Here is a 25880-nt window from a genome sequence, read left to right as displayed (position 1 = left end):
AGGGAAATCTTTATTATTTTTTTTTTTAAGGAAAATTCCTACATCTGAATTATTCATTCTGATCAACAAAATTTCCTAAATAGTTGAAAGGATTCTGATATAAGTTTGAATATAAACTTAAGCTTTTTTAAAAAAACTTATTGTTGGGCTTCCTTGGTAGCTCAGATAGTAAGGAATTTGTCTGCAATGTAGGAGACCTGGATTCAATTCCTTGGTTGGGAAGATCCCTTGGAGAAGGGAATGGCTGCCCACTCTAGTATTCTTGCTTGGAGAATTTCATAGACAGAGGAGCCTGTTGAGCTGCAGTTCATGGGATCGTAGAGTTGGACATGACTGAGTAACTAACACACATGGTTACCAAAGGAGATTAGATTAGATTATAGTCGCTCAGTCGTGTCTGATTCTTTTCGACCCCAGGGACGGTAGCCTACCAGGCTCCGCCGCCCATGGGATTTTCCAGGCAAGAATACTGGAGTGGGCTGCCATTTCCTTCTCCAGTGGACCTTCCCAACCCAGGGATCGAGCCTGGGTCTCTTGCATTGCAGACAGACGCTTTACCGTCTGAGCCACCAGGGAAGACCAAAGGAGGGTGAGGGATAAATTAGGAGTTTGAGATGAACAGATACAAACTACTATATATAGTATCGATAACAACTAGGTCCTACTGTATAGCAGAAGGAACTATATTCATTATCTTGTAATAACCTCTAATGGAAAAGAGTCTGTTATACACATAAAGGGGAACCACTTTGCTGGACACAAGAAACGAATGCAACATTGTAAGCCAACTATACTTCAGTGAAAAAAAGAGTTTTAAAAAGGATGCTTTCTTGGGTACTTTGCTTATTTAATTTGTGGGCAATGTATGAATAAAGGAACCAATGTAACGTAAGTGCACAAAGCAACATAACCGTTCCTCGAAGAGCTGAGGTCTGCATCTGGGTCTGTTTGGGCTAAAGGTATACAGCTCTTTAGAGGCCTGAAGAATGCCTCAGCACCGAGACCAAGAAGGAGGCCTTCGAATCCAATGATCTGGTTTGAGTTCCAGCTCTGCCATTTCCTGGCTGTGTTGCAGGACTTGCATGGCAGTAGCTCTTTGTTTGGAGAAGGCAAAGGCAACCCACTCCAGTACTCTTGCCTGGAAAATCCCATGGACGGAGGAGCCTGGTAGGCTGCAGTCCATGGAGTTGCTAAGAGTCGAGCAGGACTGAGCGACTTCACTTTCACTTTTCACTTTCATGCATTGGAGAAGGCAATGGCAACCCACTCCAGTACTCTTGCCTGGAGAATCCCATGGACAGAGGAGCCTGGTAGGCTGCAGTCCATGGGGTTGCTAAGAGTTGGGCACGACTGAGTGACTTCACTTTCACTTTTCACTTTCATGCATTGGAGAAGGCAATGGCAACCCACTCCAGTACTCTTGCCTGGAGAATCCCAGGGACAGAGGAGCCTAGTGGGCTGCAGTCTATGGGGTTGCACAGAGTCGGACATGACTGAAGTGACTTAGCCGCAGCAGCAGCAGCAGCAGCTCTTTGTTATTGACAAGGGCAGACCCAAGGATGAGGCTTCTGTTAATATACTCATTCAAAGACTGACCATTTCAGGAAGATCCTGTGCTTTGTTCACATGTCTCTCCCTATCCTGGCCATCTGTGGCTCCGTGGTACAAAACATAGCATTAATAAGATAACTGTGCTTCTTATGGGCTTCTCTGGTGGCTCAGAGGGTAAAGCGTCTGCCTGCAATGCATGCTTCTTTAGGAGTGACGATAATGAAGAAAGAACCCTTTGTGCTAACATTTACATTTGGGAATAAAAATATAAATTCTTTTTAAAAAACTATTTTACTTTATTTATTTATTTGGGCTGTGCAATACCTTAGTTCTCTGACCAGGGATTGAACCTGAGCCCCCTGGAGTGACAGCACAGAGTCTTAACAACTGGACCACCAAGGAGGTCCCTAAATGCATAAATTCTTTTAAAAAATAGACATATATGCTAAATATTTTAACTTGCAGAGACAGAAGGTGGCATTAGCTCATGGACCCCAAGGCATGTGTGACCTTCTGGAGAAGGACAGAGCTGAGGCTGTGTCCTTGCTGTTGTTCAGTCACTAAGCCAAGTCTTCGTGACCCCAAGGACTGCAGCATGCCAGGCCTCCCTGTCCCTCACAATCTCCTAGAGTTTGCTCAAGTTCATGTTCATTGAATTGGTGATGCCATCCAACCACCTCATCCTCTGCCACCCTCTTTTCCTTTTGCTTTCAATCTTCAATCTTTACCAGCATTAGGGTCTTTTCCAATGAATCAGCTGTTCACATCAAGTGGACAACTTACTGGAGCTTCAGCTTCAGCGTCAGTCCTTCTAATGAATATTTAGGGTTGCTTTCCTTTAGGATTGACTGGTTTGATTTCCTTGTTGTCCAAGGGACTCTAAAGAGTCTTCACCAGCACCACAGTTTGAAAGTATTAGTTCTTCAGTGCTCAGTATTCTTTATGGTCCAACTTTCACATCTGTACATGACTACTGGACTATGGGGACCTTTGTTGGCAAAGTGATGTCTCTGCTTTTTAATACACTGTCTAGGTTTGTCATAGCTTTTCTTCCAAGGAGCAAACATCTTCTAATTTCATGGCTGCAGTTACCGTCTGCAGTGATCTTGGACCCCAAGAAGAGAAAATCTGTCACTAAGGCTGTGTCCTACTTCTTGGAAGTGAGCCATGTCAGCTTCCTTTAAGTGATGGGGGAACATCAGCCTACAGGTTGGTTTTTGACTTTCTCTTTCCAATGTGGAACAGGAAATTCTTCAAACAGGCTCTTCCTGATGTTGAAATGAGTTTTTTTTGGAGAAATGGAAATTTGGGTAACAGTAAACTGGCAGCTCCGAGAGTTCCCACACATCTAGCAACTTCTGTTACCAATCATGTTGACCACAATCATAAGTGAACACAATTTTCATGGAAATTCATCTGATTGTAAATAGACACTTAAAACACACTGACTCTTAACCTTTTTTGAGACATGAATCTCCTTACACTCTCCCCAGGAGAATTCACACATACATGCTGCTGCTGCCGCTAAGTCGCTTCGGTCATGTCCGACTCTGTGCGACCCCATAGATGGCAGCCCACCAGGCTCCCCCGTCCCTGGGATTCTCCAGGCAAGAACACTGGAGTGGGTTGCCATTTCCTTCTCCAATGCAGGAAAGTGAAAAGTGAAAGTGAAGTCGCTCAGTCGTGTCCGACTCTTAGCGACCCCATGGACTGCAGCCTACCAGGCTCCTCCGTCCATGGGATTTTCCAGGCAAGAGTACTGGAGTGGGGTGCCATTGCCTTCTCCGTCACATATACATAGATCCGTAATATTTTGCAGAAAATTTAAGGAGATTCAAAACCATGGATGTGGTCCATGGACTCCAAGTTTAGGGAGTCAGTTCTCACATGTGATTTATATAGCCTGAACCCAAGGATTTGAGAAATAGCTTAGTCTTTAAGTAACAGCTGAAAAAGTCAGGTGCTCCATCAGTTTCTTTCAGATAACCTGAGCTTGTTCCCAAAGGAAAGAGATTGGAAAATGTCTCCCACGATTGCTCCTTTATTTGTTCAGCCATTCACTCATCCTGCATTTAGTAATGACCTACTTATAAGTGACCATTTAATCGTTCTTATATTTTAATGGAATGACTGTATTCTAATACTCAAATGGCATAAAAAGAGAGGGTATGAATTAGGCAAATATTTATTTTGAATACAACTGGTAAACCCCCCCACACACACCAATCAGTTCATTATTATTCAACTGGCTTACTCCCCGGGTCCTGTTTTGTGAAGTCTCAGAAGCAGAGGAAGGAACAGCACAGTCATGTTCAGGATGATCACAGGCTACCTGAAATGATGGCACTGGGATACACGGGGCACTTGGGAAACATTGGGGAGTGAAGCTGCGTGTTACCAACACTGGCGGCATAGCTGCTCAGAGACGGGGAAACTGGAGTAACTGAGGACATTTCGGCTTATTTCGAATCCCACAGGTCGACAGAAAGTCCTTGCACAGAGGTGTTCTCTTATACTCCCCCACCCCCTCCAACTAGTGTCTTCGGGAATCTCAAAGCAGACCATACAGACATGGCTCTGGTCATCAACTCTGGGGAGGCTTGCATTTTTTTTTTTCTTTCTTTGAAAAGTTCTTTATGAACTAAAACTTAGATTCCTAAGTTAAGAATGGGTAGTAGGAGATTTCTGTTTATTAAAGTTGATTTTGTAAAAGCCTCAATTAAGAAAAAGCTCTTTTAAAAAAGAGGCCAGGGCAAAGTGGAAAATGAATAATACACTTGGAGGGAAAAGAGAGATTGGCTAGAAAACTGACTTTCCAGCCCCCAAAAGAAAATGACACCAACATTTCATCTTGTATTGCAACATTTTCTATTTTGCATTGAATTTCAATAAGCTTAAAACTTACAGTAAAACATGTCACCAAGTTCTAATCATGAGAAGCATATGACTGAAGAAGTTTTTCTACTTAATGGAAAATTTCTAGAAATTGTTATTCAGTCATAAAATTGTTCTGGTATCTCCTTTTATCTTTTAAGTCATCCAAGGGCCAGATGTTGAGAAACTGGGGTGAAGTCTTTCCCTTTGCTGCAAACCATTGGCAGCCTAGAATACATCTTAATTAAATAATTGCTTTGGCCTGTCTTGTGTATAATTAATCACTTAGCTCTAGAGATTGCTGGAAACCACAGTGGACACAAAATTCAAGGATTCAGGGTTTCTGAGATTTAAAATTTGATGTTCTCACAGCCCTTTCTGGCCCCAGGCTAGATAAGCAGATGTGATTTAAGTTGTATGTCATAGGTAGTTCGTTGTAAACTTGGAGTTGGAAGATTCTCAGCGTGAGGGATTTAAATCCAGCAGACTTCGAAAGTGAGGCTCTTTTCCCACTGGTAGAGGAGGGGGAAAGCTTCAAAGTCAATTCGCAGTGTCTGGGAGAGATGAAGAGTGTGGGTATCTTCTCCCTGGGGATATTAGGAGGCAGAGGGGAACACTAGACCAGCCCTTATGGGGAGGGTAAGGCCACCTTCTGGAGAAGGCAATGGCACCCCACTCCAGTACTCTTGCCTGGAAAATCCCATGGACAGAGGAGCCTGGTGGGTTTCAGTCCATGGAGTCGTGAAGAGTCGGACACGACTGAGTGACTTCACTTTCACTTCTCACTTTCATGCATTGGAGAAGGAAATGGCAACTCATTCCAGTGTTCTTGCCTGGAGAATCCCAGGGACGGGGGAGCCTGGTGGGCTGCCGTCTATGGGGTTGCACAGAGTCGGACATGACTGAAGCGACTTAGCTGCAGCAGCAGCAGCAGCAGCAGCAGCAGCAGCAAGGCCACCTTCCAGGGCAGTCAGAGGTGGTGAATGGAGGAGAGCAGAGGAGAGGGGGTGGTTGAGGGTGAGGACGGCCACCCCTCATGGCACCCTGCCTAGGATACACCTGGTCATTTTCCCCACTGTCAAGGCCACACAGGTAGCTGGAGATACAGGTGGGACCCAATCTTGACCCACGTATCTGAACCTTGAGGTGGTCAGCTCCCACACTCTCCTGCCTGCCTCCTGCTGGTGCTGTTTCAAGAGGGATGTGGAGACCAGAACAGGGCTGGCCTTGATGGAGGGCAGAGGTCAAAAGGCAAAGGGCCAGAGAAGTGGAGTTACTGCTCTGAAAACAGCCAGCCTTATTTTAAATGTTGGAATCCTACTGTTTTTCTTTCAGAGGAAACAAAGAGAAATCTATTAAAATTTTAAGTTGATTCTGTTAGCTTTCAAAGTGATAACCCAGGGGACCTGTACTTCCTCAAGATAAGTTTTGTTCTTCTTAAAATTCAGTTTTTAATCTCCAAAGCAATGGTGCATCAGGCAGTAACACAGCTTAATGGTGCTGTTCTTACTATGATTTTTCATACCACTCCCAGGCAAACAGGATAGGGCACATGGATTTTGACAACCTGTAATAAGACGATGATTCAAAAATATGAATTAATCTGGCTACTTCCATGTTTAGCTGCTAACTGAATTTTCTTGGAAAAAGACTTTTAGGCTCAACACTGTGTGGCCAGGACTTCCCAGCAGTCTCAGTGGTAAAGAATCCGCCTGCAGATGCAGGAGACACAAGGGACACAGGTTTGATCCCTAGGTCGGGAAGTCCTCTGGAGTAGGAAATGGAAAGCCATTCCAGTATTCTTGCCTGGGAAATCCCGTGGACAGAGAAGCCTGGTGGGCTACAGTGTATGGGGTAGCAAAGAGTCAGACATGACTAAGCACGCACTGGTGCACATACATAATGTGCTGTCAATCATGAGTTGGCATGAAATTCAATTTCAGTTCCTTTATGGGAGGAGCTCATGGGTAAAAATAATATCCCAGCCCATTTGTGTTTGAAACATAGGGATAGCAGCAGTGATACTAGTGAACCCATTAGTATCATCAGAGTTTTTAAAAACATTTTTTGGCTGTGCCACATGGCACGTGGGAATCTTCATTCCCCCACCAGGGATCGAACTGTGCCGCCTGCATGGGAAGTAGAGAGTCTTAACCACTGGACTCCCAGGGAAGTCCCTGGGCTTAATTTCAACAAATAATTTCCATGTGAAATACTCATGTGCAATCAAAACAAATACTCATTATCCCCTACTATGTGCAAAATGCCGGGCCGTCTCCCGTGGTACCCATAAAGACGTCTCACCTGTGGTTCCTGCTTCAAATGTAATTTATAACCAGGTTTGGGAGACATGACCAAAGAGGTAAAACAAGCTGTCATAAAAGATTTTAAGAATACCTCTTGCTGGCACATCGATAATAAAAATAGCAGCTATGATTGATGGCTACCCCGAGCCAGGCTCCTTTTAAAAATAACAGCTATATTGAGAACTAATTCACCAACCATTAAGCTTCCTCTTTAAAGCATGCAATCCCCTGGGTTTTAGTATATTCACTGAGTCGTACAAACAGCATCCCTGTCTACCCCTGAACACTCTCATCACCCTCGAAGCAAACCCTGTTCCATTAGCAGTCACTGCTCAGCTTCCCCGGCTCTTGAATTTTGCAAATGTGATAAGTTTCAGGATCTCAAGATGAGATTATTCTGGACTTAGGGTAGAACCTAAATTCAGTGATGTGTGTCCTCATAAGAGATGGAAAAATGAGAAGCACAGGGACCCAGGGATGAAGGTCACATGGACAGAGGCAGAGACGGCAGAGATGCGGCCACAAGCCTAGGAATGCTGAGGACGGCCAGGAGCCAGGCATGGACGGATTCTCCCGCAGAGCCTGCAGAAGGAGCTAACCCTGCCAGCACCTTGATTCAGACTTCTGGCTTCCGGCACCACGAGAGGAGACCCTGCTAGTGCTTTAAGCCCTCCAGTGTGTGGTCCTGTGTTAAAGCAGGCCTAGGAAAACAACATGGCCCACGGCTGGACCTGGCTCCCCAGCCTGCTCCCTGTCCTTGGCCACTCTGGATGGTCAGCCCCTCTCCTATGTCCCTGAGGGCTTGTGCCAGGGTGGGCACCACTGACTTCCAAGTGTAAAATGCCAGAGCAACTCAGAGCTGCCCACAGGCCGGCAGTCAGCCCAGCATGGTTGATAAACGGCCTGTGGGAAATGGGGGGCCTTGAAGGGAGCTCTGGGGGGACCTGGAGATGCGAGGCAGCTCGGGAACCAGGTGAGGGGTTGAAGGAGTAGGAGAGCAGGTGAAACAAAGGTCTGAGCACGCTCAGAATGCAGTGAATGAAAGAGAGACATATGTGGATGGACAGCAGGGCCCACAGAAGGAGGGTGGGCATGGGACCCGGACAGTGATCAGCCATGGGCAAGGCGCTGACCTTGGCTGTAGCCCGCAGGCTGCCCCTGTGGCCACATCACTTCCTGCGCTGCACACACTTCGTGCAGATGACGATGCCGACTCTTCTAGGCATCTCCAACCTCCAGCCCCCAGGACCTGGCTCCTGCTGGCCCCTCTTCCTCTGCCTTCCCCACCTCCGTCCGGGCCTCAATCAAATCCACAGGCTCCTTCTCTTGTAACCAGTGGTGACCCCCACCCTCTGTCCCGTAGGATGCCAGCTGCCTTAGGGCTACATCTCCCGGCAGAGGCTTCCACCGTCCGGGGCAGCCCTCGGGCAGAGGCTTCCAGGCTGACCCAAAACCTGTGAGGTCCACGCCCACCATCCCTTCCTGCATGGTTCCCTGGGCCCCTCTGCTGAGTTTCTTGTGTGGGTCTGTGTGACCTACTTCGTGGCCCTGACTTTGTTACATTAAAATGATGTCTGGCTGGGCAGGGATGGCATGTGAGGAGGTGATGGATAAACGCCTGTGGAAACACTGTTGAACAAGCATTGGAGTGAAAAAGAGGCTCTGATGTGTACAGCTTATGGAGCTGTGTGGTTTGGAGTGCAGAGGATGGCGGGACTTAGATGATCAAGCAGTGTTTTTGAAACACGACCTTCTGGAATGTGCAAGATGGTCGTGAAGGGAAGGGTGGAGGCAGGAAGTGTGGGTGGGAGGCAATTTAAAAACCTGGGTGGGAAGGCTGCTCAGGGGTGGTGGTGGGGAAATGGGGAAGGGGGGATACTGTAAGCGGGGGTTAGGGAACACAGACAGGGGCTGGGGCCCTGCGGGAGGTATTCAGAGACCCCCAGGCGCCACACTTAGGAGCCTGGGATGGGCTGGATCTGTAATGGAAAAGAGTTCAGGAGGGGAGCCCGTCTGGGGATGGAGGAGTTGGGATTTGGACCTTCCACGCTTTGAATGAGAGTGGGGCCTGGGAGAATTGGGACTTGACCTTGGGGTCCTGCAGGGTGGGGACCAGAGCAGCCTTGGAGATGGTGTGGATGGGCTCCGAGCCCAGCTGTGGCCCCCCACAGATGTTTACACAGGATGACGGAATGAGTGTCTCCATGGGAAGAAGGTGACTGGAGCAGAAGAGCCCTGGGCAGGGAGGGTGTGACCTGCGGGGTGAAGGGAGGCCAGTGCAGCCCAGACGAATAGAAGCTACAGGAGCAGAAGGTCACAGAACAGAGGTCAAGGTCAAATTCACTTCACTTCCACTCTAATCTAATTTCTTTCTTAATATGATCTACTACGCTTTGAAGATTTTTTTTTTTTAAATAAACTTTGGACTGGCTAGAATTAAATTTCACTGCCCTCCTGATGGCCTGGGGACAGCACATTGATTCCACCAGCATTTATTGAGCATTTATAATGTGCCAGGTTCTAGGCAGTACCAGGTGGGCCCAGGGCCCTGCCTTTCTAGCAGATAGGACAGCACAGGCAAGGCCATCTCCACGTGCCTGACTTTTCAGCCCCTTAGACCACTGTGGCCTGGGTCATTTAGGTTGAGCTGTGAGACCTGGAGAACCCACATCCACCTGCATTGGCAAGCACTCAAGTCTGGCTTCGAGGTACCAGGGAGGCCAGCAACCCCACAGCATCTTCACCCCACAGCAACCCTTCACTCCTGGTCCTGCAGGAGGGCCGAGCCTCATTTCCCAGCTCTAGTCTTGCTCCCTCCATCTTGCTTTCTTCCTAAGATCCTTTGTTCACTTTCTCAACTGAGATTTCTGGTCGACTTCTTCAAAGGGATCAATTCAATTTAGTTGTTGTTCAGTCGCTCAGTCATGTCCGACTCTTTGCAACCCCATGGACTGCAGCACACCAGGCCTCCCTGTCCATCACCATCTCCTGGAGTTTACTCAAACTCATGTCCATCAAGTCGGTGATGCCATCCAACCATCTCATCCTCTGTCGTCCCCTTCTCCTCCTGCCTTCAATCTTCCCCAGCATCAGGGTCTTTTTAATGAGTTGGCTCTTCACATCAGGTGGCCAAAATATTGGAGCTTTAGCTTCAGTGTCAATCCTTCCAATGAATATTTAAGACTGATTTCCTTTAGCACTGACTGGTTTGATCTCCTTGCTGTCCAAGGGACTCTCAAGAGTCTTCTCCAGCACCACAGTTCAAAAGCATCAATTTTTTGGCACTCAGCCTTCTTTATGGTCCAACTCTCTCATCCATACATGACTCCTGGGAAAAGCATAGCTTTGACTATACAATAGGCTCTCAGCACATCTTAGATGTGGGAGGCAGCATGAGATAGTTTCAAAAATTCAATTAAACAAAATACTCAGATGTGAGCTTATTTGCTAATTGAATAAGTACACACATTGCTGTGTTCATTTAATGTTTTGTATGTATTTTAGTTATGTAATATAAAGTTTACTGCACTAAATTTTATATAATGAAATCGACTATAACACAAAATGCAGGAATACTTCTTGCCTCCCAACACTATTGAAAAATAGTCCATCAACTTATCTTTCAAAAGATAGAGTTGACTAGTGCTATGGTCCGTGGGATCAGAAATAACCATTATAATGAAAGTAATCATTTTGTGAGCGTGTGCATATCTATGCTCAGGTATTGTAAACCCCACTTAAAAATGCATCTGTCATTACAACAAATGCCTGGTTTACAGCTCTACCAGCCTCCTCATCTATCTTGTGAATGCTTTTCCTTACGTCTGTTCAAGCAAAAAGGTGGTTCCTTAAGAAATGAAGCCTAATTTTAACCGTCCTGCCTACAGGGGATGGGAAGACTCTGAGCCCCCGAGACTCCTTGTACCAGATTTCTGAGCAGGAACTGAGAGGTGGGGAGCGAGAGAACAAGGAGACATGGCGAGAGACAGTTGCTTCCCTCCAGGATCTCACGCTCTCTCTGGCCAGGGTGGTGTCTGTGAATCAAATCAGGACACGGGGACACGGCTGTGTGGATGCTCCAGTGGGAGGGAGCCAGGGCTGGACATCTGTTCCATCACAAAACACAGCCGCTGAGCTTCTCTCGGGGGCGAGGGCAGCATCCTCTCCCCACCATTGGAACAGTTTGCTACTTGTGCCCGACAGTGCTGTGGAGCATCCGTTGGTCATGGGGATACTCCTGGGCTAGGGCCTCGGGAGCAGGGGATGAGGCACACAGCAGCGAGTGCAAACAAGAGAGAGACCAGGAGAACCAGGAACACTGCGCTGAAACCGTGCTAAGGAGGGCAGGGCATCTTGGGGAGACATACGATACGGTACAAAACTAACTTACGGCCTGAACTTCCCGTTTGACTTGGAGTCCTTACAAAGGAAGGATAAGCTCCATGGCTGAGCTCGTTGTTATGACCTATTTTCCACATTGGACTTCATTCCCTCCATTAAAGAGCTGTTTCCTCTTTAATCCCCCTGTCTACTGGGATCTCCAGGCCTTTCTCTCTCCTTATCTGTCCCCCTTCGAGACTCAAGTGAAGAAGGATGACTTGTTTGCTTCCTCCCTCTCTTCTCTCTTCCAGGACGGAGCTCTCCCTGCCTGCCCATCTTTTGATCAGCCCTTTTTGAAGCAAAGCAGGATGTTCCTTCTCTGCAGGACTGTAATCTGCTGGGCTCTAATTAATGCGTCCCCCAGGACTCTCGACTTTTCCTCCACATTCCTAGCTCTGAATGTATTCTGGGGTCACACCATATTTCACTTGATTTTTAATCCCTATTTTCTTTCTCAAACTCTCCCAGGCTGGTGCTACTCCAGTTGCTTTTGTATCCCCCCTTGCAATTGATTCTTCCGCCAGGGAGCAGTTGATCGAATACAGCTTTGTCTCCGGTCTGATTCTCCCCTCGCAAGATCACAGAGTTGACTGCATAACTCCGGAATTTCTCTGTTGACGCACGGTCTGCTGCTTTTGCAGCAACAGCACAAAGATCTGGGAAGCTGACATTCTTCGGAGCACCATCTCCACGCAGTGAGCTCTGTCAGGCTTCCCACCCAGCCTTGGTGGTCGACCCCAGATGCCGCAACACTTGTTCCCCTGACTTTCCCCGAAACTCCAGCCACAAGTATGTCACAGGATCCCTCTGCCAAACTGTGGTCTGTGCCAGGTACCCACAGGAGGGAACGATCTCCAGGTGCCGGAGACAGGAGGTGGGCCGCTGAGACTCAGCCCCTCTGGGGAAGCTGGTCAGAGAGGTGGACCCCTCTGTGTGGGGCCCTGACAGTTACCTGCACCTTTGGGGGGATGGGCCCGGGATGAAGGATGTGGAGTAGAGAGGCAGCAGCAAGGCCAAGCACAGAGGGTGGACCTGTCCTATTTAAATATTACTCAGAATGCTCTGTCTACCCAGTCCTTCATCTTCATGATTTAAACCTAGTTAGTTAATATCACCAGAGAAGGCAATGGCACCCCACTCCAGTACTCTTGCCTGGAGAATCCCATGGATGGAGGAGCCTGGTGGGCTGCAGTCCATGGGGTCGCTAAGAGTCAGACACAACTGAGCAAATTCACTTTCACTTTTCACTTTCATGCATTGGAGAAGGAAATGGCAACCCACTCCAGTGTTCTTGCCTGGAGAATCCCAGGGATGGGGGAGCCTGGTGGGCTGCTGTCTATGGGGTCCCACAGAGTTGGACATGACTGAAGCGACTTAGCAGCAGCAGCAGCAGCTAATATCACTGGTTTGGCCACACCTGTCCTTGGCTCACCTGCATCTGTGCTCAGTCAGTTGCTTGCTTTGTCTCCTAGTGAGAAGAGGCCCTTTTCATTTTTATGAAGCAAGCAGTTGAAATGCAGATACCTAAAGTCCTTTTTTTTTTTTTTTTAACACCAGAAATTGTTTAGCATGGAGCCACATGGACAAAAGATAGTCTCCAAATCCTTAGATGCTGGAAAGCAGCCAATGTACAGGCCTGAGGATGACCTTGAAAGAGGGGCAGCCAAGGAAGGCACACTGCAGTGGGGGGGTTGCAGTGGGGACAGACGGGGTGGTCCTGAGGAGGTGGGGGGCATGGGGCTTTCAAGTTTTCACAAGAGGACTCCTGGGTCCTGTGGAGGCGAGGCCCACCCACTGCTGTATTCCTTTAGAGCGACTGGAGAAGGGGGTTGGTCCGCGGTAGCTGTGCTTAAGAGCAGAGTTGTCACCATCAAGGTCACTTACCTGAGACCAGAACAAGTGCTGAGACTGACCGCCGATCCGGAAGAGCCTTGCACACGTCCATGATAATAACAGTGACCCTGAAAAGACGAGACAGCCACTCAGTCACGATGCCGTCCTGCCCACTCACAATAAAACCACCGTCTCCAACCACCTTGCTTTCAGCAATGGAATTCCCTTTGGCATAAGATATTGAACCAGCGGTCTTAATGTTTCATGCCAGCCCCTCGTGACCCAGCCAGGATCCATGGCAGGAATATCTGATTTGCTTAAGAGATTATCAGGAGGGTCTTTAATCGCATCCTGGCTTCATTTTCATCTCTCTGAAACCCTTCAGGAAAGCCCTGATGCAGAAGGTTTGACACAGTCCAGCAGCTGAACAAATCACATGGCCATTGCCATTTCCCACTCATGTAAATTGTCTTTTGTAATGAGACGAGGAACCGTATGGGGTATTTAAGCACACTGTGAAATGCAATAAAGTGAGGCCTAAATCTATGACTTAGGAAAACAGAAAAGGAGATGGGAGGAAGGCGGGGTGAGGAGACAGAGAGGGTTCCTGGATGAATTGCCCAACTGAGAGCAGAGAGGCTCTCCTAGCAGGAGAGAAAAATAAGAAGGTCTTCTGAGGCAAAAATCCCTGGGTGACGTGCCTGCAAGATTCAATTTCTTTAATCATGTCACTTGCCAAAAGAAATCACAGCATGGACACCTCCTCAGTGAAGACAGATACCTGTCCGGAATCAAGGTTAATTTTATCGTTGAACAAAGGTTTCGTTGCAGCCCCAATTAAGTGGCTGGCTGGCTAAGTGCACTCAGCGCTCCTCATTGAAGGCATCCAAAGTCCACCGGTGTGTGGTCCCCAGCAGTGGGCTGCGTCTTCCAAGGGGCAGGGGAAGTGGGCGCTGGAGTTTCAGCCTCAGCACACAGCTCCTTCGGTCAGGGACTCACTTTTCCAGGGCAGGGCTGGGTGTCCCGTTGTCCTGCCTGATAGAGACAACGTTCCAAAGACCACCTTGACTGTGCTAAGCAAGGGGACTGGAGGAGACTGGGTGGCCAGGGAAATCTGATGATACCGTGAGAAAGGGGCCACGATGATCTCTTTGTCAATGAATCGAGGACAAACTTTTGGGATCATCTGAAAGGCAGGAGATGGGAGTGCTGCAGGGCACTTGTTCTTTGGACTTTCTCTTGTGGATTCTGGAAGTCCTTTACATATTCAGGATACTGACACTTTGCCTGTTACTCTGTAAGAAACGTCTTTTTACCTGACTCACGGTATCTTTTGTTGTACAGACTTTCCAGTTCTCCTAAAGTCAAATTGATACACCTTGGGTATTACTTTAGATGGCTTTCTTCAAGGTTATTCAGATGTCCTCTCTTGTTTTCTTCTGTTTCTATAGTCTGAGGATTAGCTCTTTAAATTGGAATTTTTTCTTGTGTAGGTGTGACATTGCACTCTAACTTGCCCCATGAACCAAGAGCCAGCTGTCCTTCACCACCATGTTCCTCTTCTTAGTCCCCTTGTCGTGTATTGAATAACCACACACGTATCTGGCTCCGCCTCTGTTCTCTGGGCTAGACCACTGAGGCAGACCTCTCTCAGTCCATTCCTGAGCCGTCACCACACTGTTTTCATTCCTATTTTTCTATAGGAACATTTTGATATCAGAGCAAGTTCTCTCTTTGGATTGTGATTCCTTTCACGTACCATAAAATCACCCTTTTAAAAGCATGCTATTTCGGGCATTACGGCCTTCACAATGTTGTGCCAGCATCACATCTAATTCCAAAACATTTTCATCATCCACAGAAACCTCGCACCCATTAGCAGGCACTTCCACTACGCCCCACCCCCAGCAACCACTAAACTACTTCCTGTCTCTACGAATCTGCCTCTTCTGTTCATTTCATGTAAGTGGAATTGTACATAATGTGGCCTTTTGTGTTTGACTTCCTTCACTTAGCATAATGTTATCAAGGTCCATTCACATTGTAGCATTGAAATGAGTATTGGTACTTCATTCCTTTTCATTGCTGAATAAAATGACATTGTGTACTTAGTCGTGTCTGACTCTTTGTGACCCCATGGACTGTAGCCTGCCAGGCTTCTCTGTCCATGGGATTTCCCAGGCAAGAATACTAGGGTGGGTTGACATTTCCTCCTCCAGGTAATCTTCCTGACCCAGGGATTGAACTCAAGTCTCCAGCATTGGTAGGCAGATTTTTTTTTTTTCTATTGAGCCACCAGGGAAGCCCAAAATGATGTTGTAGGGATATACCAAATTTTGTTTTCCCATTCAACACTTGATGGGAATTTGGTTTGTTTCCACTTTCTAGCTGTTTTGAATAGTGCTGCCATGAACATGTGCCTACAAGTTTTAGTGTGAACATGCTTTTTGGTTCTCTTGGGTATATACTGTGGTAGGTATATGGTTACAAATGGGTAGGTGGGATTGCTAGATTTTATGGTGACTCTGTCAACATTGTGAAGCACTGCTGAACTTTTTTTCCAAGCAGCTGAACCATTTTGCATTCTCGGAGTGTGGGAGGAATGTGCAAACTTCGCATCCTTGGAGTGTGGGAGGAATGTGCAAACTTCGCATCCTTGCCCACACATGCTATTGTCTACGCTGTTGATTACGTCCATCCTAGTGTATGTGAAGTAGTATCTCTCTGTGGTTTTGATTTTCATAATGACTTAAAATGTTGAACATCCTTTTTTGGCTGTGCTGCACGGCATGTGGGATCCTGGTTTCCCAACCAGGGATAGAACCCGCACCCCCTGTACTGGGAGCTCAGAGTCCTAACACCCGGACCGCCAGGGAGGTCCCCGAACATCCTTTCATATGCTTATTGGCCACTGGTCTATCTTCTCTGGAGAAATGTCTACTCAAATCCTTTCCCTGCTTTTTAACTGGGTTTCTGTCTTTTCATTGTTGAGCTGAAAGAGTTCTTTATGTAACCTGGATACTAGACCTTATGTGATTTGAAAATACTTTCTCCCACTTTGTGTGTTGTTTTCTCACTTTCTTGATGTATTTTGAAGCACAAAAGTGGATCACTTTGATGAGGTCCAAACTCTCTATTTTTTAACTTATTTGCTTATGCTTTAGGTCCCATATCTGATAGACCCTTACCCAACCTAAGGTGATGAAGACTTATTTTTAAGAGTTCTGCAGGTTTAGCTCTTGCATTTAGATATTTGATTCACTTTGAATTAATTTTCATACATGCTTAAAGTAGGGGTCCATTTTCATTCTTCTGCATGTGGATATCCAGATGCCCTGAACCATTTTTTAGAAATCTATTACTTCCCTAATTTGTCTTGGCAACCTTGCTGAGAGTGAGTTTTCTTTTGATTCTATTTTTCTTCAAAAGTTTCTACACTATTATAGGCTATTTTCTCTCTCAGGTGAATTTTAGAATCAAATTTTAAGCTCTGCAATAATCCTTTGAGTTTTCAGCTTGACTTCTTAGAATGTATGGGTCGGTTAGTCAGGATTTGTAGTTTTCAAATAATGAGCTTTTCTATTCACATACATGGTATTTCTCTTCATACAATAAAGCCATTTTTTGCACCCTTTGGTCTAGTTTTAGAATTTTTTTGGATGGCTTTGGAAAGTTTTCATTAGGTTTATGTCTAGGTATTGTATAGATTTATTGATATCTCAAATAGGATCTTTTTTTCTATTTCATCTTATGCGTGGTTATTTTTAGTGTAAAGGAAAGCTTTTTTATTTTTTAAAGTTGATCTTGTAGCAGACATTGCTGTTGGGCCATCTTATCAGCTTAATAGTTTGTGGCATATCTTGGATTTTTATATTGTCGGTTAAACCTACCACAAACAATGAAAGCTTTGGGGGGCTCCTTTTGGACCCCCATACACTGTAGAGGAGTGGGGTGCCTCGTGTCCAGGGACAGAGGTGGGATGGGGAACCACCCAGAGGGGGAGCATATGCACAAAGATGGGTGATGGGGGAGAAGGACAGTTGAGGGAGAGCGTGCTAGAGGACTGGCTTGGCTAGAGGATTCAGGCACAGACGTAGGCTCACTGCCCTTCTCCGCCCCCCCTGGCAAGAACATCCTTTTCAAACAGCACATGGCTCGGGAAGGGGTGCGTGAAGGGCAGCGATGGGGCACCCTGCATCCAGCCAGGCCACAGGCATCCAGGCAGCCCACGGGGGACCCTTGCTACCAGTCTGCCTCTTCAGTTTCCATGGCAAGTAAGTTTTAAAAGGCTCCATGGACTGCCCCTCCCTCACCCAGGTAACTCTAGCTTTGGGTAGAGTTGGGAGTTATAACAATTCTAGAAACATGGGGAGATTGTGCAACTGGAATGCAATGCCCCAGGGCATCAGGGGGGTGTGGTCCCCTCTGCACAGGGTTGGGGTGGGGTTCAGTCCTGGGCACCCAGCAGGCATGTTGGAGCTGAGACGACTCAGAAGGTGAAGCAACCCAGCTGGTGTTCCGTTTAGGCTGCCTGGGGAACCAGCATCACTCAGCTTTCACCTACTTTTTTTGAGAGTCCTGTGCCTGAAATCATTTGCTCCCTTTTAGAGAACTGTGAAATACTGCTATCAGAAATCAAGTATTGGTTAAAAAATTAAAACCCAATTGGTGACAATAGTCTATAATGACTGACCTTTGTAATTTCAAACTCATTTATTCTCAGTCTCAATTTACTTTTTAATAGATTACTTATCAAATGTACTTTCAAATTAAATACTCACAAATATAAGCTCATTAAAGCATGAGCTGAGAACAAATTAGTATAAAATTAATTTTCAGTTCAACAACGAGGATGAAGCATTGCTTATCAAAGAGGAGGGAGCACATCCCAGCTCTTGTACACTGGCCCTTAAACAACTCCAACTCTTAGTCAGTGCCAGAGTTAACACCTCATTTCTAGCTCTAACACGGCTTTCTGTTCACCTTCAGACAGTTGACTAGCAAGTCCATCTCTCACTCTTGACTTTTACTAGAACTCCAAACTCCAGATCCTCCATGACAATTACAATCTCATGAATTTCTTTTTTTAAAAACATGATTAACTAAATGTGATTGCATATTTATAAGGTAGTAAGTCATCATACAGGGCTTCCCTGGTGGCACAGTGGTAAAGAAGCCGCTTGTCAATGCAGGAGACCTGGGTTCGACCCCTGGGTCAGGAAGATTCCCCTGGAGAAGGACACAGTCTCTTCAGTATTCTTGCCTGGGAAATCCCATGGACAGAGGAGCCTGGTGGGCTATGGTTCATGGGTTCACAAAGAGTCAGACATGGCTTAGCAACTAAACAACAAGTCATCATACAGACAAATTGACAAACCAGAGACAGACTCATCACACTAGGTGACACGAAATTGGTTGGGGAATTTGGCTCTGGGGAGTGGAGGTTTGGGGGGCTTTATGCCCTTTGGCATGGACAGGGAGGCCTGGTGTGCTGCGGTTCATGGGGTCGCAAAGAGTCGGACATGACTGAGCGACTGAACTGAACTGAACTGATGCCCTTTGGCGGTGGCCCAGGTCGAGGGAAAAGTGCAGGCAGCATCACATGGGGGCCAGCAGTGTCCACTCAGCAAGGTCTCCAGGGGAGCGTGTGTCCCCATATCTGAGAGCCAGGCTGCCTCCCTTGGACTGATGCCAAGAGGCAGGAACCAGCCAGGCTGCGTAGATTTGCAAACACATGGACTGTTGGACCCAGATGTAGACACACGTGTGAGGGACACAGGCATCCGTCATGTCTTGTAGGTGCCCCCAGGCCTGCTGGTTCAGTCGATCACAACAATTACCCCTGAAAACCTGCCATTCAGTTGCCTCCAGAGAGTCAAGCTGTGTGTCTCTTTCTATCACACTCGTGTCTCTAAACAACAAGACATCATCCTGTTTGCATAGTCGTCTTGGCCCAGTTCTGCTGATCCAATACATTCTCTTTCTACCAACAAAACATAACACAGAAAATTGTCCCAAACATGCACAACCACAAAATTACATCTTTTCCTCTACAAAACCTCTAACCATGTATTTTATATACTTATTACTTAACCTAATGCATTTCCCCCTCCTCCAGTAAAATAAATTCTCCTTCTGTTTAATACTATCAATCAAATATAATAGCAGGGAGGAGGAATATGGAATAAGAAACCCTGAGCTTGAAAATAGTAGCCCTCAACTCCATGTAGTATGGGAAGTAAAATAAAAATTCTGTTACCCAACTCTCAGCGGACTAGAAAGAAAGGAATGTTATCTGCTAAATTGCTAACAAAAGTGGGCTGATGTTGGGATTAAAAAGGTCCTGTGAGCAAACAAATTCCATGAAGGAGTGAGCTGAGCGAAAATGATTCGCAACGTTCTTTTCCTTGGGAACTGGGTGGGGCCTCCCCCGTCGCATGCAATGTGACCAACTGTCTCGATTTAGTGTTTGGATCACACTGTGTTCCACCTGGGAGGGAACTTCCGGCTCTTAAAGGTCGACCTTCCTTGAACAGATGCAGAAACCGAGGCCCTGACCGGTTAAATAACTGTCTCATGTCACAGAGCTGGTTCATGGCAGAAGAGGAAAGAAAAACCAAGCCTCTCAACCCCAGGCCAGACAGCTTCCCTCCACGTCTTGCTGCTATGAACATGTGCCCTCATGAAGAAAACTGATCCCCCAAAATCCACACCTGGATGGAATGCTTTCTCAAGCACAGCTGGGCCTCATCCCCACATCACTCAGGGAATCCGAGGAAAGTCAAGTCATTTCCAAACGCAGAAAGATCTGCAGATGGGAGGGCCGTGACAGTGAGTGAGTGTGTGCTCACATGGGCATGTCTGTGTGTGCACAGGTTGCTCCACTGTGGTCCAGTCTTCCCTCACTTGTACAGACCTTCAGGCCTCCACAAACCAAGTGTTTGCTTGAGACTAAAACAAGGTGAGAGTGCATTCGAGCAAAGAAAAAGTGACCTTGCAGCTCTGTGTGTTTCTGAAGTGGAGATATTATGCTTTCCCCTGGAAGCTTCCCTTGGAGATTCCCAGGTGGCGCTACTGGTAAAGAACCCACCTGCCGATGCAGGAGACATAAGCCATGCAGGTTTGATCCCTGGGTGGGGAACTCCCTGGAGGAGGGCATGCAATTTGCTCCAGTGTTCTTGCCTGGAGAATCCCTTGTGGGCTACAGTCCATGGTGTCCCAAAGAGTCGGACACGACTGAAGTGACTTGGCATGCACGCTTTCCCCTGAGAGTGTATTGGACAGATTGTTGAGAAGTCAGCACACCCATGCTCTCTGGCCCATGTCTGCCCCATCTTTAACCATCTCTGCCCTCAGATATAATAATCGCTGCTCCCAGCTCTAAATCATCTCTGCCCCCAACTCTAGCAAGTACCATGTCCATTTAAAAGACTAGGAAGGACCAACCTCAGGGCCATCACATTACTGTTTGGTGCTGGAATTCAGCACTAGAGGTTGCAGCTTACAAAACTGTGCTCACAGTCTTTGAGACCACCCTGCAGACTCAGCCTGGAAACAGTGTCTGCAATAGTGAGAACGCTGAATCAACCCAGAGCTGGAAGTCTTATGGTTTGAGACGCCGCCTCCATTTCTAATTTGTGAAATGGGATTGAGACTTGCTGCCCAGGGTCTTAGGGATCAAATAAATCTGTGAAATGTGTGTCACTGTCACCGATCTGGGATATGACAACATGTACTTAAACCCATTATGCTTTTTCTGCCTGTCTAGTTCCCTCTGTGCTGGGTCCCAGGGGCTCAGCGTCATTTTGCTGAATGAATAAATGAACATGTGCAGGAGAAGCTGACCCCTGAGAAAGCAGAGGGTGTGATTTTCTCACACTCCTGCACTAGCTCCTAACTCCCAGCTCCCAACCTTCTTGGCAGTCGTGCAGAACTTTGTGTGGATGGATGAACAGGAGTCAGAGGGGCGTGGCAGGAGGTGGTGTGGAGGAGCTGAGGCCAGTGGCCCCTCATGCAGACACACACCTGCAGAGCCCAGCTCCGGACATAGCTCACGGACCCCTTTCTTGCCCACAGCTCCCTTTCTCCTTCCATCATCCTGATACCTGAAGGACCTCAGAAGAATAGATGGTCCAGGGGGGTTAAGAGAGGCTGTGAATCCATCATCAAAGCGGAGCAGTGGCTACCACGGGCTCGCTCCTCTAGAAGCCTGTGTGTCTGGTTCATATTCACGTTCCCAGCTGGTTCAAGGCTCGGGCTCAGATTTCAGCCCAGCAGCCTCCCTCCCTGCCTGCAATCCCAACCTCTACACCCCCTGCTTCCACACCGAAGGCTGTCCTAGCCCCCTCTCTCCTGAGAGAAGGTGAGTCAGCACACCTGGGGTGCTGGTGGAGACGCAGTGCACTTTCCACAGGGATCTGGCTCTGCCATTGCCTAGCTCCTAAAGCATCTTTGTCACAGATTCATCATGTCCCCTGTGGTCAGATGGCATGTTCCTCGAGGATGGGGACCGTGTCCCCTCCATCCTGCACAGCACTGTGGGGCACTGGGGCTTCCTCAGTTCCCGTGGGCTTCAGAGCAGGGCACTCAGCAAATTCCCAGAGGGCTCCTGGTCTCTCCCTGTATCCCAGGACAGCAGGCGAGCCGAGCATCTTCTCCCCTCCTTCAGATACATGTGCCAGGTATCTCTCTTCACAGCAAATACCAGCCCATTCCTGAAGTTGCCTCACTACAGTTTTATAGACCGAATTCCATGACAGAAGCACCACGGCCAGGGAGTTAGAACAGACCCCTGTGTTTGCATCATAGTGGTTAGGAGCTCAGATCCTAGACTCAGGTTGTGTGAATTTGAATCCTTACTAGCTGGGAGCTTGGTCTGCCTACTGAAGCCCTCTGTGTCTCAGATTATTCAGCTGGGTATACAAATAACATATTGGGAGTGTCAAACAACCAAGGACACATAAAGCCCTTGGCACAATGCCTGGCATAGTGTTGGTGCTTACTCCATGTCACCGTGGGCACTCAAGAACATTTGTTGTTGAGAAAGTGTGTGTGTGTGAATGAATGAGTGAATTCATGTATGAAAAGGTAGGGCGTGTCACCATCATGGGATTCCCATAGGAAGACTGGTCTCAGAATTTTGGACTTGCGGACCGGGGAGGGATCGAGGGAGGGACCGATGATCTGGGAGGATCAAAATACGAGTGAAACAGGGCATGGCATAAATAGAAGGATGTTCTAGAAGGATCATGTAGGCAGCAGTGGCAGCTGGAATGCACGTAGGAGAGATGAAAAGCAGGGAGAAGTTTCAGGTGGCCAGAACATCTTCCAGCTGAGAAGTGAGGAGCTGGGCTGCAGCTGCTACAGGGTCAGTGGATCAGGGAGGAGGGATAAGACAGCCGTGAAGGTGGAAAGCACTTTGGGACATGGTGAGGACCTGAGGGGAGGAGGGGGTGTCTAGTGCCTCATCAATGAGACGACAGAGCAGCCTCGGAGACACAGGCAAGCCTGGAAGAGCCGATGAATTAGATGTACGGCGAGTACACACATGGTAGGGAAACAAATTCCATTTTAAATCATTTTTTTAAAGAATTTGATAACAAACCTAGCTCATTTCCTTATGAGATGGAAATGGTCTCTGTCTTTCCTCCTACCCCCAGAACCATCTTTCACCCTCTTCAGATGCTCTCTAGCTGAGATGAAAAGTGGCTGACTCACTAATACCCACTTCCAAACCAACGGTGGAAGATTCTACTCCTTTTGATGGGAAACACATTTGCCATGGAAGTGAATGGATGTCACTCAAACAATACTTTGAATCAAACTACGGGATTTCATGCCTTTCTAATGGTTCAGCCTCAGTTAACACTGATGGGCTCTTTTGGACGTCTTGTATAGCAAGTGTTTTCATAGATTTTTCCCAAGAGAAATGTATATAACAAATGGAGCCCTTCTGGGTATTGCTCAGGTGCAGAAGCTCAAATCTTTTTCCTTCTCCCCATCTCCATGCCCCTGGCCTGCCATCTCCTCCTACCCTGGCTCTGGGCTCATCCATGAGAGCCAGCTGCCTGACCTTGCCGAATCTCTGCTCTTGCCCTTCTGATGACCTCCACACTGCAGCCAGTGGCGTCTTCCAAAGCCTATCCCTGGTTATGACAACCCCTGGGTTGACACCTTTTAGTAGCTTCCCCATCTTCCTCTCTGACAACCAGACTGTCCCCTTGGCCTTGAAATCCTACCTATTGTGGCCCCTGTCAAATTACAGGCAATTCCCCACCTCCAGGTAAAACTTGGCATCAGCCAGAAATGTCCTTCCCTTCCCCATCCCCTGGGTCATGCTTCCTCAACCTTCGCATCTTGGTTGACATGGCCCTTCTTCCATGAAGCCTTCCATGATTCCTTAGACTAGATTAAGCCCTTAGCCCATCCTTCGGTGCACTCAGCACAGATTTTAATTCAGTCTGTGATTCTTAGAATTATGTTAGTCTCCACCCTCTAGCCCCGTGTGGGTTCTCTTGTCTGTTTTTATTCTGTGTGGCAGCCATGGGGCCTGGCACTGGGAAGGTGCTTTGTTAACACGCACAGAACAGAAGGATATGTTTGGACCTAAGTGCTGACAACACGTAGGAGACTTTCTGGAGGCCCATCCTGGCCTTCCCCAGAGCTGACTTTTGGGGTGTAAACAGCAGGCCCATCCTGGCCTCCCCAGAGCTGACTTTCGGGGTGTAAACAGCATAAACGTCACATGCATTGTCTCCCACAAGAGATAGTGTAGGACGCAATTTCCTTAGATGTGGCCAGCAAAGGTTTGAGCCACAGATATTTTGTCCTGTCTGAACAACAGAGAGAGAAAAGACAAGGGACCAATTCCAAAATTAAATCAGCCACTAGTCTGCCTGTCAACCAGCTTATACTGATTGTTGAGAGATTAAATTTGAGAAAGAAAGATGCTAGCCAAAAAGTGGTTCTTATTTTATATATAATTTTAAATTTAGTGAAATTCACTGTGTGCTGACTTGGGGGGAAAGTGGGGTGAGTCAGCACATTTCTTCTTGTTTCCCAGCCTGATTCAATAGAAACAAAACCCCCAAAGCTGCATCCTTGTCTCTCCACCCACCCTCCCCACCCCTACCCCTACGAAAGACAATAGGAGGCTATGAGTTCCCTGAGAGGGTTTCTGCTGGAAGGACAGGCTGTCGAGGCCTGCGGGTTTTCTTTAAGCAAATGAAACAGTTCACTCATCAGAACTGTACTCCAAGGAGTGGGGGAAGGTGGGTGTTGGACAAAGGGAAAAGTCATTGTTGTGTAATTATAAAAGCAACATATGCTTATTGTTTCTGGAGGTTTGGACATGCCATTTCACCCAGCCTCCAGCTGTTTCTTCTATTGTATACAGATTCGAAGAGTCCAATGCAGATCAAAACACACTATGAATTTGTGTGTGTGTGTGCATGTGTGTGTGTGTGTGTGTGTGTGTGAGTGTGTGTGTATGCTCAGTCGTGTTAGACTCTTTGCGACCCCATGGACTGTAGCTCATCAGGCACCTCTGTCCATGGGGATTCTCTAGGCAAGAGTACCGAAGTGGGCTGCCATTTCCTTCTCCAGGGATCTTCCTGATGCAGCGATTGAATCCGCACCTCTTGCATTGGAAGGTGGATTCTTACCACTTGTGTGCCACGCTATGAGGTTACCTACCTCTGAAAGAGTGGTTTCTGGTACATTCCATCAAAGGACACAACTTAGGTCAGGGCATAAGTGAGCCTTCCTTCTATCTCTAAGCCTTATCTCCATAGGGTAGCTTATTCTTGCTAGCCAAGCCTGGGGGGGACCCATCTTCGGGAGGCTGGGGCCACAGAAGACCATTGTTTGGAATATTCCTCAGAGGGACGGGCCAGGCTTACCCACCCTTGGCTGAGGGAAGACAGTAAGGCTGGCCTCCTGGCCATTCCAAGGCAGGGACCCCACTCCCACCCCAGTCAGCAGGGACCAGAGGTTGCCAGGGCCTGCCCACTCCTGCCCTCCTTGCCCTGAGAAGATGCTTCCACGGGGAGAAATGAGGGATTAGATGCAGAGGGGAGGTGTTTGCCTGTCTGCACAGTTACCTCGTGAAAAGATGAGGAGGAGGAGAAAGGAACTCCCTGTCCACACCCACTACACACACTCATAACAAATAGAAAACTACAGAGTTGCCACCAGACAGAGACAACCACGATCAACATTCCAGCACCTTGGGTCCAGGGTGCTTTCTGAGATGCCTGGATTTACAGTCATCAGCAAGCCAAGTTCCATACACCCCGGCAGTGGATGGACCCTTGTTTATCAAGTCCCCTATTTCTTCTCTCTTATCACATTTTTTCCCAAAAAGAGATTAAAAAAACCAAAAATGCCTGAGACTAGGGAGCTGGAGATACAAAACAAGAAACTATGAAAATTATCTTGGAAGCGTATCTTATAGCCGGAGGATGGTCTGCATTCGACCAGCACTTCCACCATCATCTACCAGCGAGATTTGGAAGACTCTAGCCTATTGTCAAGTATTTCTAGAATCTCTTTTTTCCTGCTTTTAATTGGAACAACAATTTATTCTGTAAGGAAAGCCGTCACGTTAACTCTAAAAGCATATTTTAAATGACATTGTCTTAGGAGACAAAAAGAGAGAGAGAGAGAAAGAAAGTCAGGTGAATGCATGCCTGTGCATGCTCCATTGCTCAGCTCTTTGTGACCCCATGGACCGTACGCACAGTGGTCTTCTGTCCCTGGGATTTTCCAGGCAAGAATACCAGCATGGGTTGCTACTTGCCCCTCCCAAGGGAAGTCAGTGCACCAGCAACTACTTGTATCTGAGATGGGCCCTCCTCTTTTGTGGTCCCCACCCTTGTCTTGGATTTCAGGCTCATACACCTGTCTCCCCACTGAACACCTTCACTTGACTGTCCC

At 47.4% G+C, this 25880-nt stretch overlaps 1 protein-coding gene across 1 annotated transcript in view; it reads right to left on the bottom strand.

Annotated features, from left to right (window-relative positions):
• The window catches only part of ADAM12 (ADAM metallopeptidase domain 12), a 395901-nt gene that overhangs the window by 115006 nt on the left and 255015 nt on the right, over positions 1 to 25880 (bottom strand). The window contains exon 5 of the mRNA XM_027529319.1: positions 12996 to 13072. Within this exon, the coding sequence (XP_027385120.1) occupies positions 12996 to 13072 (77 nt within the window). The remainder of the gene's footprint in view (positions 1 to 12995; positions 13073 to 25880) is intronic.

This window comes from Bos indicus x Bos taurus, chromosome 26 (genome assembly GCF_003369695.1).
Source record: "Bos indicus x Bos taurus breed Angus x Brahman F1 hybrid chromosome 26, Bos_hybrid_MaternalHap_v2.0, whole genome shotgun sequence".
Lineage (NCBI taxonomy): Eukaryota > Metazoa > Chordata > Mammalia > Artiodactyla > Bovidae > Bos > Bos indicus x Bos taurus.
The sequence above is the reverse complement of the archived record's forward strand: the minus strand, read 5'-3'. Positions and strand labels throughout refer to the sequence as shown.